The sequence below is a fragment of the Falco peregrinus genome, chromosome 5, assembly GCF_023634155.1.
Source record: "Falco peregrinus isolate bFalPer1 chromosome 5, bFalPer1.pri, whole genome shotgun sequence".
Lineage (NCBI taxonomy): Eukaryota > Metazoa > Chordata > Aves > Falconiformes > Falconidae > Falco > Falco peregrinus.
The window spans coordinates 108,473,905-108,484,931 of NC_073725.1; the positions used below are offsets into that span (position 1 = coordinate 108,473,905).

The window sequence follows — 11,027 nt, forward strand, 5'->3', positions numbered from 1 at the left end:
TTATAGGGAATAGGGCTATGATCTAAAAGCTATTCTGATCAGTATCAGTGTGCGAGAAATTCAAGTAAATGTCTTTTGGATGGTTATTGGAGTATAACTGTTAACAGTAGTGCTCTTCCAAAGCATTAAATATCTTGTGTACAACTTCAACAATAATGACATCTTAGTTTGTCCTGTTGGTGCCTGTTGCCATAAACTGCTGCAGTTTAAGGGCCAAATCTAGCCACCACTGAAGCTGAAAGATTTTTTGGTTGGACTTGACCGGCCTTTATAGAAGCGAAGTTTGTCAGGCACGCTAGTTGTACTATTACTCCTTTGAACAGACATTTTTAAAGGCTGAAGATATGGGTGAAATCTATCACTCACAGGGTGACTTCAAGATCTTCCCCCATCCCTGACTGTAGGAGAGAACAGCAGTTTTTCTGTACAACACACAGGTGATTCTTTTAAAATCAGATACAGACTTACGGCCAAACTATTGAGACTGAGAGTTACGTGCCTGTTAGAATATTTCATGAAGAGAAGCTGCTCAGTGTGATGGTGAGACTAACCTGGGTTTGGAGGCATCAGGGTACATCATTGGTGCCTGTGGGGACTCACAGGTCACGGAAGGGACTAACGAGCATTGAGTGACTCCATTTTTTGGTGTCCAGGAGGGTACTGATCTTGAGGGAGAAGAACAACCTAACATCATAAAAAGAGGTCCCTTGTGATGTCTTGGATCAAACACCCAGAATTAATTAATTTCAGATCCAAGCCTTATATTGTGTCACTGCACAGAGGATGACTTCTATCCCACAACCACTTTGTGGAGACTCAGTCCCACCTCATGAGGGAAAGAATAAGCTTTTTGAGTTGTTTGTAAGCTTGCCCTGCATGCTGTTACCAGATATATGTGCATGCAAATGAAGCAACTTACCTGTTTTCATGGCTTATAGTTGGTAAGCAAAGTAGTGTGAGTCTTCTGCTATGTCCATTTGGCACAGGCTGCAACAGAGAAAGCAAGGCTGGGGGAGCTGGCATGATGTTGGGCAAAGCCTGCTAAGACAATGTGTTTGTGTCTATACACAGATAAGATCTTGCACTTAAGTAGCACTTCATATTCGAAGTGGTCACTGAAGAAATGATACACACGCAAGCTCCCTGTTGAAGTGGTGTTCTCTAAGGCACTGCTGACAAACCATTCAAGAGCAATATCACCTGGTTTATCAGGTCAGGAAGTGACGAACACTTACTTCTTGCTTAAACATCCAAAGTGACTAAGTTCTGGAAGAATAAACAGTAGCTATTTGCCTGTCATCAAATCATTGGGAATAGGCCTTTTCCCAAGAGCAGCTACGAACTCTTTGGTGGTGACTCTAGTTTGGGCTGTACATGTTAAATCACATCCAGGACTTAGTCCCTAAAATAGTGCAATGCCCTAATGCTGTCCTTGCACGCTGCCTCACTGTTGAGTCAGACACCATTTCCTGAAGAGCACAGGTTCTCCTGCAGGATCCCTGCTCAGTCCTGTTGTGCTCTGGGAAGGGCAAGTCATAGCCTGGAGTCAGATGGTTGCAAGCTGTGGCTTATGGTCTTTGTTCCTAAGACTACCAAAAGGATGATTTCTCATTAAAAACCAACCCTATGACACTCCCTTCATCCCCTTGGCTTGCTTATACACTGCTATACTGGTCAGGACCTGCCTCTGAGTAATCCCCTTGCTTTCTCTGAAGGGTGTCATCTTAAAAAGGGCAATGATACATGGTTTTGATACAGACACATGAAAAAATGCCCTTAAATAACCAGGGTGATTGTTTAAATCTTATTCCTTAAAGATGTAGTCTCCACAGTTCTTGATGGCATCCCCCTTTCGCTCAGATGTTGCCATTAGGAAGAACACCCTCAGTGCATGCATCATGCAAACACCATCTATCTTTTTACTCAGTAAGGCTAAGAATCTAGAGCTTAACTGTTAATGGAAGACGATTAAATGGCTTGTGGGCTCGCTTCTGCTTAGGTGAAATAAAAACTCAGGTCTGGGCTTCCACTGTGCAAACAGGACAGGACAACTGGAAAAGCTTTATTGTTCAATCAGTTTCTCATCAGCTCTTCTAAGCTGCACTCCTTAGCAACAACCATCGGACACTCATGACGGGCTGCTGACTCTTTCCGTCTCTTTAGATTGTGCCGCGCTGGGGTCTGATGGCGTCTGCAGTCCTGAGGTGGCAGGTGCAGGTGGGGCAGTGGGGGACTGGAGGGCTTTGTCTGCAGAGTGGTGCTGGGGACGCTGGCAGAGCTGAGAGTGGTGGTGGGGAGGAGTGGGCCACAGGGCTGAAGTTCTTGCTGCCCGCTGCTCCCGCCAGCTCTGGAAGTGCGGGAGCAGCTGCCGGTGGAGATGGACGGGTGGCACCGAGGCTGGGAGGTGCTTCAGCCCATCGCTTGGTGGACGCTGGCATGTCCCCTGCAGGCTGGCCACCTGGTCTTCTGCAGGGCTGCCCCTCATCCATCTCCAGGGCTTTCCGCTTGAGGCCAGCCCTCCTCCGGCACTTTTCCAGCAGGTGGGGATGCCCTCTGTTAAAGAGGGGGTTATAGTAGTAGAGTACCTAGAAGAAGCAAAGGAGAAGAGTCAGTTGCCGCCATCCCAAGCCTGGAAAAGCCCAAGCTACGAGAAGCCAGACTCTGAATTGCACAAGACAAACATGGATAGTGGAAGGGACTCTCGGGGACGGCTGAAACCTCAAGCTGAGGCCGAAAGGTTACGTGAAGCGTTCTGTTCAGTCACCGCCACCCCTGGCAGCAAGAGCAGCGTAGGCTTTTCAAAAGCATAAGAAGTGCTTTCAAAAGCCAAATACCATGACTGTTCAGCAACTCCAGGGTGGGCATGAGCAGGGAGGTAACACTGGGGTCCTTAAGTGTATCCTCTTGGCATCTGGCAGGAAGGTTTCAGATTTGGTGCAGCAAGACACGTAGCAAAGACATTCAGAGCAATGAGGTTACACGGAGCCTGTCTTTCCATGGAACGGCTTCAAACTAAGCAGGTATAACCAAACTGTACTTTATCCACGTTTCTACTAGCCAGAAAGACTAACTCAAACCTTCCTGAAAACGCCCCGAGGAGGAAACTAAAACCGGACCGCTCGCTGCCCTCCCCGCCCCCTCTATTGCGAGGCCTTATGCGACGCGAAGGTCCGTCCCTCCCCCAAGACCCCTGTGAGCGTTAGTGGATGTGCGGAGCGATGGCTCTACCTTGCTGTGAGCAGCAGCTGCTGCTTCTTCTGCCAGGAACTCAGGCAGGGAGGCAGATCTTTCGCCATCCCCTTGCATTTTGATGAATCCGTGGTAGTTCATCTGGCGAAGGAAGCTCTTCATGCTCTGCCTGGTGTAAACCTGCAGAGGTCCTCCCCTGCCCAGCACCTCCTCTTTGAAGAGCTTCTCGTTGATGGCCACGCATTTTCCTCCCTTGCTCCACCAAATGGACCGAAACTGGTCGCTTTCCACCATCGTCCAAAGCTTCTGTGGAAAGCGGAGCGACAGGAGCCCACTGCCTTGGCCCACGCTCTTGCTGGAAGCAGGAGGGACTTGTTTGGTGTCATGTCCGTCACCCCCCGGTTGGACGTGCCGCTCCTCCCCTACCACTTGCGTGGCAGCGTCCCGGGGGGCACTTTCCCCCTGTCCTGGAGGGCCAGCACAAGTCGTGTCTGCCCACTGCCCCAGCTCCTCTGGAGCAGGCAGGGATGGTGTTACTTGAGCAGACAGCTCCCGCTCCATTGCTTTTGTGCCAAGCTTGCCTCGGTGGCCAGCACCGTGGAGAGCCAGGCCTTGGTCCTGCCAGTCAGCAAGCAAAGGCCAGCTGGCACTGGCTGGCTGTGGGTCCCAGCAGATATTCCGGCACGGCATTGTGATGCCCGTGCTGCATAGTGGTGACATCACAATGCGACGTCACGGTGACGTTTGAAAACGGTGGCCTGGCAGAAAGGAGCAGCCGGAGGAGCAGTTGCTGAAGAGCAACTTCTGTTGCTGCTTTTCACTGGCAGAGCCGCCGCTGGCGGGACTGCAGGGCCCCGCAGGCAACGAAGCTGTTGAAGGGCTGTGGGCAATGAGGGGACCGTGCTGTGTCCAGCTGCATCCAGGGGGGTCTGCAGCGAGGAGCGGGGACGGCGGCGGCGTTGGGCACCCCAGTGCTCTGTTCAGGCACTTTTTCAGCTGGCCACCTCTGACATGTGCAGAAACGTCCTCATACTGCTTGTTGTCATTTCACTGGGGTGGTGTCTGTTAAGGAAACACGATGCAAGGTGTTTAATCTGCGCAGTGGTGTAAACACAAAGAACAGCTGCAAGTATGGAGGAGGAGGCGTCCACTGGATAAAGGAGAAGGCAGTCCAAAGCACGGAGCAAGTGTCCGACAAAGAGGAGGAGGGACATTTATCCCATCCTCGGCTTTTTCAAGTGGTATTAAAATACTGAAGAAAACCACAGGAAGAAAACCTTTTCTTAGAAAGAACAGAATCATTTAGGTTGGAAAAGGCCCTTAAGATCAAGGGCAACCATTAAGCTAACACTGCCAAGCCCACCCTTCAGGGACACTCGTGTCTCTAACCGCCACAGCTACAGGTCTTTTCAATCCCTCCAGGGATGGTGACTCAACCACTTCCCTGAGCAGCCTCTTCCAATGCCTGACAACCCTTTCAGTGGAAAAAAATGTCCTAATGTCCTGTTTAAACCTCCTCTGGTGCAACGTGAGGCCATTTCCTCTTTTCTTACTGCTTGTTACCTGGGAGACTGGCGGGCATCTCACTATGTACCAGCTCCTGTCAGGTAGCTGTAGAGAGCGATAAGGTCTCCCCTGAGCTTCCTTTTTTCCAGGCTGAACAACCCTCATTCCATCACCTGCTCTGCATAGGACTTGTTCTCTAGACCCTTCACCATCTTCATTGCTCTATGGATGCACTCCAGCACCTCAGTGTCTGTCTTGGAGTGAGGGGCTCAAAACTCAATCTGAATGAAAGAAGGGAGGCAAACTATTAGGGAAGGGTGTGACAGGGCCAGCACCATCTTATATCTTTTCACTGTTGTAATGCAATGAAGAAGCATCATCTCCAATACAATGAATCCTGTTCCTGGCATCCCCTGCTCTCTAGGTGCCACTTCCTAGCACAGGACAGGAGTCAGGGCCAACCTGTTTTCTCTGAATCATTTCTGCCATGGGGATGGACAGGAAGGCAGTATTTGCAGTGGACCTGCCCCATGTCCAACTACTACATGCTCCACGTTGAAGAAATGACCATATGCCATCTGCTTATCAAAGCAGTGCTGAAGGAAGCACCTACATTCTTAGCAGTCTTAGTGAAGAGGAACCACCTGTTCTTTGTTGTAATTAAGAAGCAGTCCAGTTGTCCAGAGAGTCTAGGTTTTTTTAATCAAAGGCTAATTTCTCCAAAGCATCTGTAGTTCAAGAAATTCTGTTAAATCTTTCTTCAAATGAGAAGATGCTATGCCAACAGCAAGTGGTTAATATTTTAAATTGTGTGATCATTGACACTATAAAGGTATATTGCAAAATTTTGGTTATTAAGACTGGGTGATAATATTTATACTAGCTAAGTAACAGCTATAAAATCTACAGTTAATGTTTCTGGCATAGATTGCACGTGCAGTACAAGTGGAAATGGTTTATTAAACAGCTGAACATGGGAGAATGTGTGGGGGGGTGTTGCACAAGAGGAATTAGAACATTAGAGCAGAAAAGCAACAAAAGCAACACTGAACTCCTAAGCCAGTTGAAAAATTGAAATATTGACATAATAATTGACATAGTTAACTTAAAAATATCATGTCAGTTGTTAACCATTTAGTGCCAAACAAAGGCATTTAGTTCTTGCCTAAGAAGCTGAACACTCCAGTGGTGATGGCTGTGGCTGAATAGAAGCAGCAGTGAAGTCCTGTACTAGGACATTTTCCAAATCAGTGCTTAGATAAGTTATTGAGGACCTGAAAGACTCAAGCATTTCATACAGGGCTTTTATAAAAATACTTTTAGATAACATTTATATTGCACAGGACTAGACTTTTAAACAATATCTGACATAGGTAAAATGTTCATCTAAATTCTAGAAAGGCAAGTGTGAAACCAAGCCGTTAGGAAGGTTCACAAATTATACAGCTCTTATCTCTCTGAACAAGAGCTTCCAGAATAATTAGAGCATCAAGCCTGGAAAACGAGAAAAGAAGCCAAGGTTTAGGGAATGTTTTCCAGTATGTTTGGGTCATCACAAATTGAATATTCTCAAACGGAACTGTAACTTGGTCAGAAATGTGGTGTGAGTAGGTCTGGGTTTTGTAGTTTTGTAATGATAGCGAAAAGTACAGGTTAAAGACCATGGTCATTGCCATGAAAAGGTATATGGCCTTTTAGAAGGTACTTAAACAAAAGAGTGATTTTAATAGATCAATGTGAGGTTTTACGTCAGCAGAACTGAGAAAGCCTTGGAAAAAAATCTGCACAGCTAAGTGCATTTGCTGTTTACAAAATATTTCTAATCTTTGTGAGTGGGAGCAGTCAACATTGTACGTAATGATGAAGAGTAAAAAGAGAAAGTATTTGTGTTTCACAACTTTCCTATTACCATGTTAAAATAAAATATGTAAATTTATATATATTAAAAAAAGAAAATACATAAGGAAGTGAGCTAAACAAAGAATGTGGGTATATTCCTTTTTACTTAGTTTTAGGAGAGTGTGGGGTTTAGTATAAAATTATTTTAAATATTTTTATATATTATGTGTACTAGGTTACCTGGTGTGTACAGTTTAGATCTGTAATATGTTATCCACTGCGATATTTAGATTACAGTCCTGCACTTGACTGAGATCTCTGAAGGTTGATGAAAAACCTGTAGGGAATGGAACTGCCCAGCCCATATGCTTTCTTCCCCTTTCTCTGAGGAACCCACCTCTTGCCTTTGATGGTGTAATAACTGCGCTTTTTGTCAAGTCCAGCGGAGTCCCAAGGGAAAGTTTTTAATTCAGACCCACAAAAGCCTGACCTTTGCAAGAGACTGCGTAAGTCACTTGTTGCTTGCAAGTCTGGTGAAGATGCGTGGTGATCACGGTAGCTGTTTCTGTGCTGTTAGGAGTGCACCAGAATGCAAGAACTGGGCAAAAGGTTTGCAGACTCTCGTGGTGAGTGGATGGGGCTGCTTGTAAGGATCACCCCAAAGTGTCATCAAATATTAAATACTGTGGGAAATGGGTAGGAAGGATGGGTTACCTAGTGGAGGTGAGGGCAGGCATGCCTCTCCTGGAGGTCAGAGTAGACCTCTGGAAGGCGGTATGACTGGGGCAAGTTTGTGAACCATCCTGATGGAGGGCCAGAAGTAAAAGCCAGTCTGGTGCAAGGTTCAGGCAGAAGTTGCTTTAGCAACGCAGGGGCCTAGGCTATGTGTGGGCAGCATAATTTGTGTCTCCTGCTCCCCCTTTATGGCATGCATAGGTATCGACTCTTCTGTTACAGGTGTTCAGCTCCCTGTGAGGCTGGGGAAGTATCTAGGTATGGAGCAGAAGAGTCCTGGGACAGGTGCTCTGTGGGCACTAGTAGAGGCAAAGCTTTGCTGTAAGGCTTCCTGCGGTTAGGGAGAGTTGTGTTGGTGGCTCCCATGTCCTCTTCTAACTTTGTGCGTGCCAATGTAGTACTTTGGGAGGAAGGCAAAGTTGCAGAGAAAAGAGAATGGGCAGCTGACTCATCTGTGTGTGTGGCCTTCACTAGCCATGCGTAGCTTGCTGGAATGGTGTGAGACTTCTGTCCAGCTCCTGATGCTTACCCATTTTGAAGGCATCTGGGCTTGAGACCCTCAGATGTACAGCTTAATGCCCATGCCGTGGATGGGCTCTGTCCCACAGCAGGTTGGAAACAGTGCCTGGCAATAGGATTAATGAGTTTAGTCATTAAAGCCTGTTTTAGGAAAATTAGAACGCGACTGCTTTTCCTATCGGCCTCCTGGGCACAGCTGTGGAGCCCATCTCTGTGGCACAGAACAGCAAGTTCTCCTTCGCTGGGCGGTGTTGAAATCGTTGTGTTGTGTTTTTTGGACAAACACCTATTACCACAGTATCTGAACACCTGTGAGGAGTTGCTGCACCAGGATGTGGTCAGGTTCAGCGGCACACAAACTGATGAATATCACATTCTACCTCCTTAATTGCCACCCCACACAAATCTCTTTTCAGCAAATAAATCAAGGAGGGAGGTTGGTGCATGATTCATTAAACATAATGTTCAGTACAAGGAAGACAGGAGCGGACAGGTGGAGACAGGACTTCCAAATGCTGTGGGAGCAGCTCTTTTTGCAGCAGCCTGGAGATGACCAAAGCTTTCTTTGAGGTTGGCAGTAGGTTTCCTGTTCCACGTTTTACTGAGTGATCTGAAGCAGAAAAGCCCGATGTTTTTGGAGTAGGTTTCACTGTAACCACCTTCCTCCCTACCCCAGCCTAGCCACCTCTGGTCTCCTTGTCCTTCCTGTCCACCTCCCTGCAACTGCTCCTGACTTAGTGCCACCTCGAGCTTCTGCTTTCTTGCCCAGCCCTGCTGCTACGTGCAGCCAAGCAAATGGGGACCCCAAGTTGGTAGGCTTGGGGAATGTAGCAGCTTGAGCCTTGCTCCGCATCATGCTTCACTTCTGGTTTTGGCTTACATGACGTTGGAGACCTGCCTGCTGAAAAGAGAGGCTTCCTGTAGTTCCCAGCAAATTTCAGAGCTACCTGAAAATCACAAGGAGGACTTGTATGATTGTAGGAATGCGGGAATGAGAAATAAATGGAAATGTTTAACTTTGTTACTTAAATAAGCATTTACAAACAGGAGAAACTTGTCTTTGCTGATAGCAAGATGTCCATACATGAGCAATGAAACCTCACCGGGTCAACCTTTTGTTTGAATGTAGCTCAGTGGAGCAAGCAGCAGCTCTGCCTGCAAGACATCCTGCCTTTCCCTTCCCTGTCTCCCTGTTCTCTTGAATGCAAAATGGGGATGATGGTGTCTGGCTACATTTGCATCAGCCAGCAGAGACCCAGGGATGAACAGTAGCCAGAAGAAACACGTGTAAAGCCTAAACTCACCTTTGCCATTCATACTGCTTCAAGCTTGTTTTTTTTCCCAAAGTGCGTTTTCAACCAGTCTTAAGCTGCTTGCAGCTTTTGTTTGTGTTGGGCAAATAACTACAGCTAAACTAATAAACCAGAAATTCAATATTTCATATGGAAATATTCAGAAAACCAGTGTGTGGTGGTGCTCTTCTCTGTAGTTAGCTGGTGAGAGCACTGCTAGGTGAGACACAAGACCCATGTTCAAACCCCCCCCTCTGTTTAGATGCAGAATCTGGATTTAGAAGTCTCCTCTGTCACAGAGTGGCCTCATGAATGGACTGGGGGCCATTTTGTGATGGGTTTTTTTCTGCCTTTCTAGCCGAGCTTCTTGTGGAAGTGGGTGCAGTCACCAGGGACCAATCTGAAAAATGCCTAGCCATCTCTGGTGTGCTGGGACAGCTGTCACTGGGCAGTCGTGCCATTGCAAAATACTCTGTTCAACTGCACATACCTTACTCATAAGTAGATGTTCCTTTTCCTGTAATTACTTCTGCGCTACTGTTACTCGCAAGCATCTTGGAGTACTGTTAAGTAGTAATAATTACTGATACATGTGGGAGAAATCAAAGTTAATATGTAGCTCGTTAAGAGAGCTCCAGGAGGAGCACAGAAAGGGAGTTTTGTCTTGTATGGTGTGTAAAGCTTCCCTGGGTGTGTCTGAATGCAGAAGAGTTATACTCAGAAGAAAAGTGGTTTGGTTCCTGGGTATTGGACTCTGTCGGGTCAGCGAGCGGGAGAGCAGTACTTACAAGCTAAGCCTCTGTGGTTTGTTTTGTTTATGTATTTATTTTGGCTTGGTTTTGATCCAGAGGTCTTTGAAACCAAATGGAAGCTCCCAACTGATGTTGAGTCAAGCCCTTGGTCTGGCTATGGGCGTGTGGAAATGAGCCAGAGTCGGCAAGACGGGCAGTATTACTCCAACCTACTTTGAGTACCATATCACAGACCTCTTTCCTGTACTCTAAGGAGTCTTGTGTCTCCCCATTATGCTGTGGCAGTGAAATGAAAAGCTGAGCGAGCTGCACCTCTGCACAACACAGTTGCATGGCAAAGGGTTTCTGGGTAAGAACCTAGCGGGATGCTTGTGCTTGCCAACTGGAGCTCTTGGTTTGCTGCAGCACTTGGAGTTTCCCTTCAGCAGCTCTCCTTTAGCCAGGATGGTGCCTGCAGGGAAAGAAGCTGCTTTGGGCAGAAGCAGAGGCCAGAAAAATAGTATTTTGGCACCTGGATTTCTGTTGTAGGCCATGTCCTGTCAGTGTTTTGTTGCCCTCTAGCTACTAGCGTAGTGAATTTAACTGTACACAGGTCAAGAGCAGGGTAAAGAATGCAGAAGCTGTTTGGGTTGTGGTACTGGATACTGCACCTCGCAAGTGAGGCAGCCAAACCCGCCTGTAATTGTGATGTTCTGCAACTCTAGCTACCGTGTGCAGCTGCTTGGAAAAGGACATGTAGGAAAGGTTTCTTGCAAGGGCCTCTGGGATTGCTTACTACATACCAGTTATATTTGCCCAAGTGTTGTGGCTGACCGTAAAAAGTGAGCGGAACAACATCAGAAAGCTCTTGCAGGTCTGCAGTGGTGCTGCTCGCCACAGTTACCATCCTGGTCTCCCCCTCTGTGCTTTCAGTGCCTCCTCTCCAAGGTGACCAGCACCCCAGCTGTCCTGCTCACATCGATTGTCCTTAACTTGAACTAGCTGGTTTCGAGAGAAGTCCTCATACAGAGAGGGCCATTGGTAGCTGTCTCATGGGTCAGCAGCTCAGTCCAAGACCAGGTTCCTCTAAAGGGCACAGCCTTGAAAATGGGGGCTTAAACACAAGTGATTGGCTTTGCAGCTGCAGTAGATGTTGGATCCCATAGGAAGCCTAGCATCTAAGTGGTCAACTAATGAGCTGTGATACTACATTTGC

General features: G+C 47.2%; 1 protein-coding gene across 1 annotated transcript; it reads right to left on the reverse strand.

Annotated features, from left to right (window-relative positions):
• Positions 1-1,832: 1,832 nt before the first annotated feature.
• Positions 1,833-4,672, reverse strand: LOC129784544 (heat shock transcription factor, X-linked-like). The gene is made up of 2 exons (XM_055805561.1): positions 3,229-4,672; positions 1,833-2,585 (listed from the first exon to the last, which is right to left on the reverse strand). The coding sequence occupies exons 1-2, from the start codon at positions 3,907-3,909 to the stop codon at positions 2,160-2,162; spliced, it is 1,107 nt and encodes a 368-aa protein (XP_055661536.1). The 5' UTR covers positions 3,910-4,672; the 3' UTR covers positions 1,833-2,159.
• Between the last annotated feature and the right edge of the window lie 6,355 nt (positions 4,673-11,027).

Excerpts from the sequence above, each read along its gene's own strand:
- LOC129784544 (XM_055805561.1), bottom strand. The coding sequence starts at position 3,909 with ATGTCACCACTATGCAGCACGGGCATCACAATGCCGTGCCGGAATATC. Across the intron at positions 2,586-3,228 it reads CAGCTGCTGCTCACAGCAAG|GTACTCTACTACTATAACCC; the intron begins GTAGAGCCATCG and ends TGCTTCTTCTAG.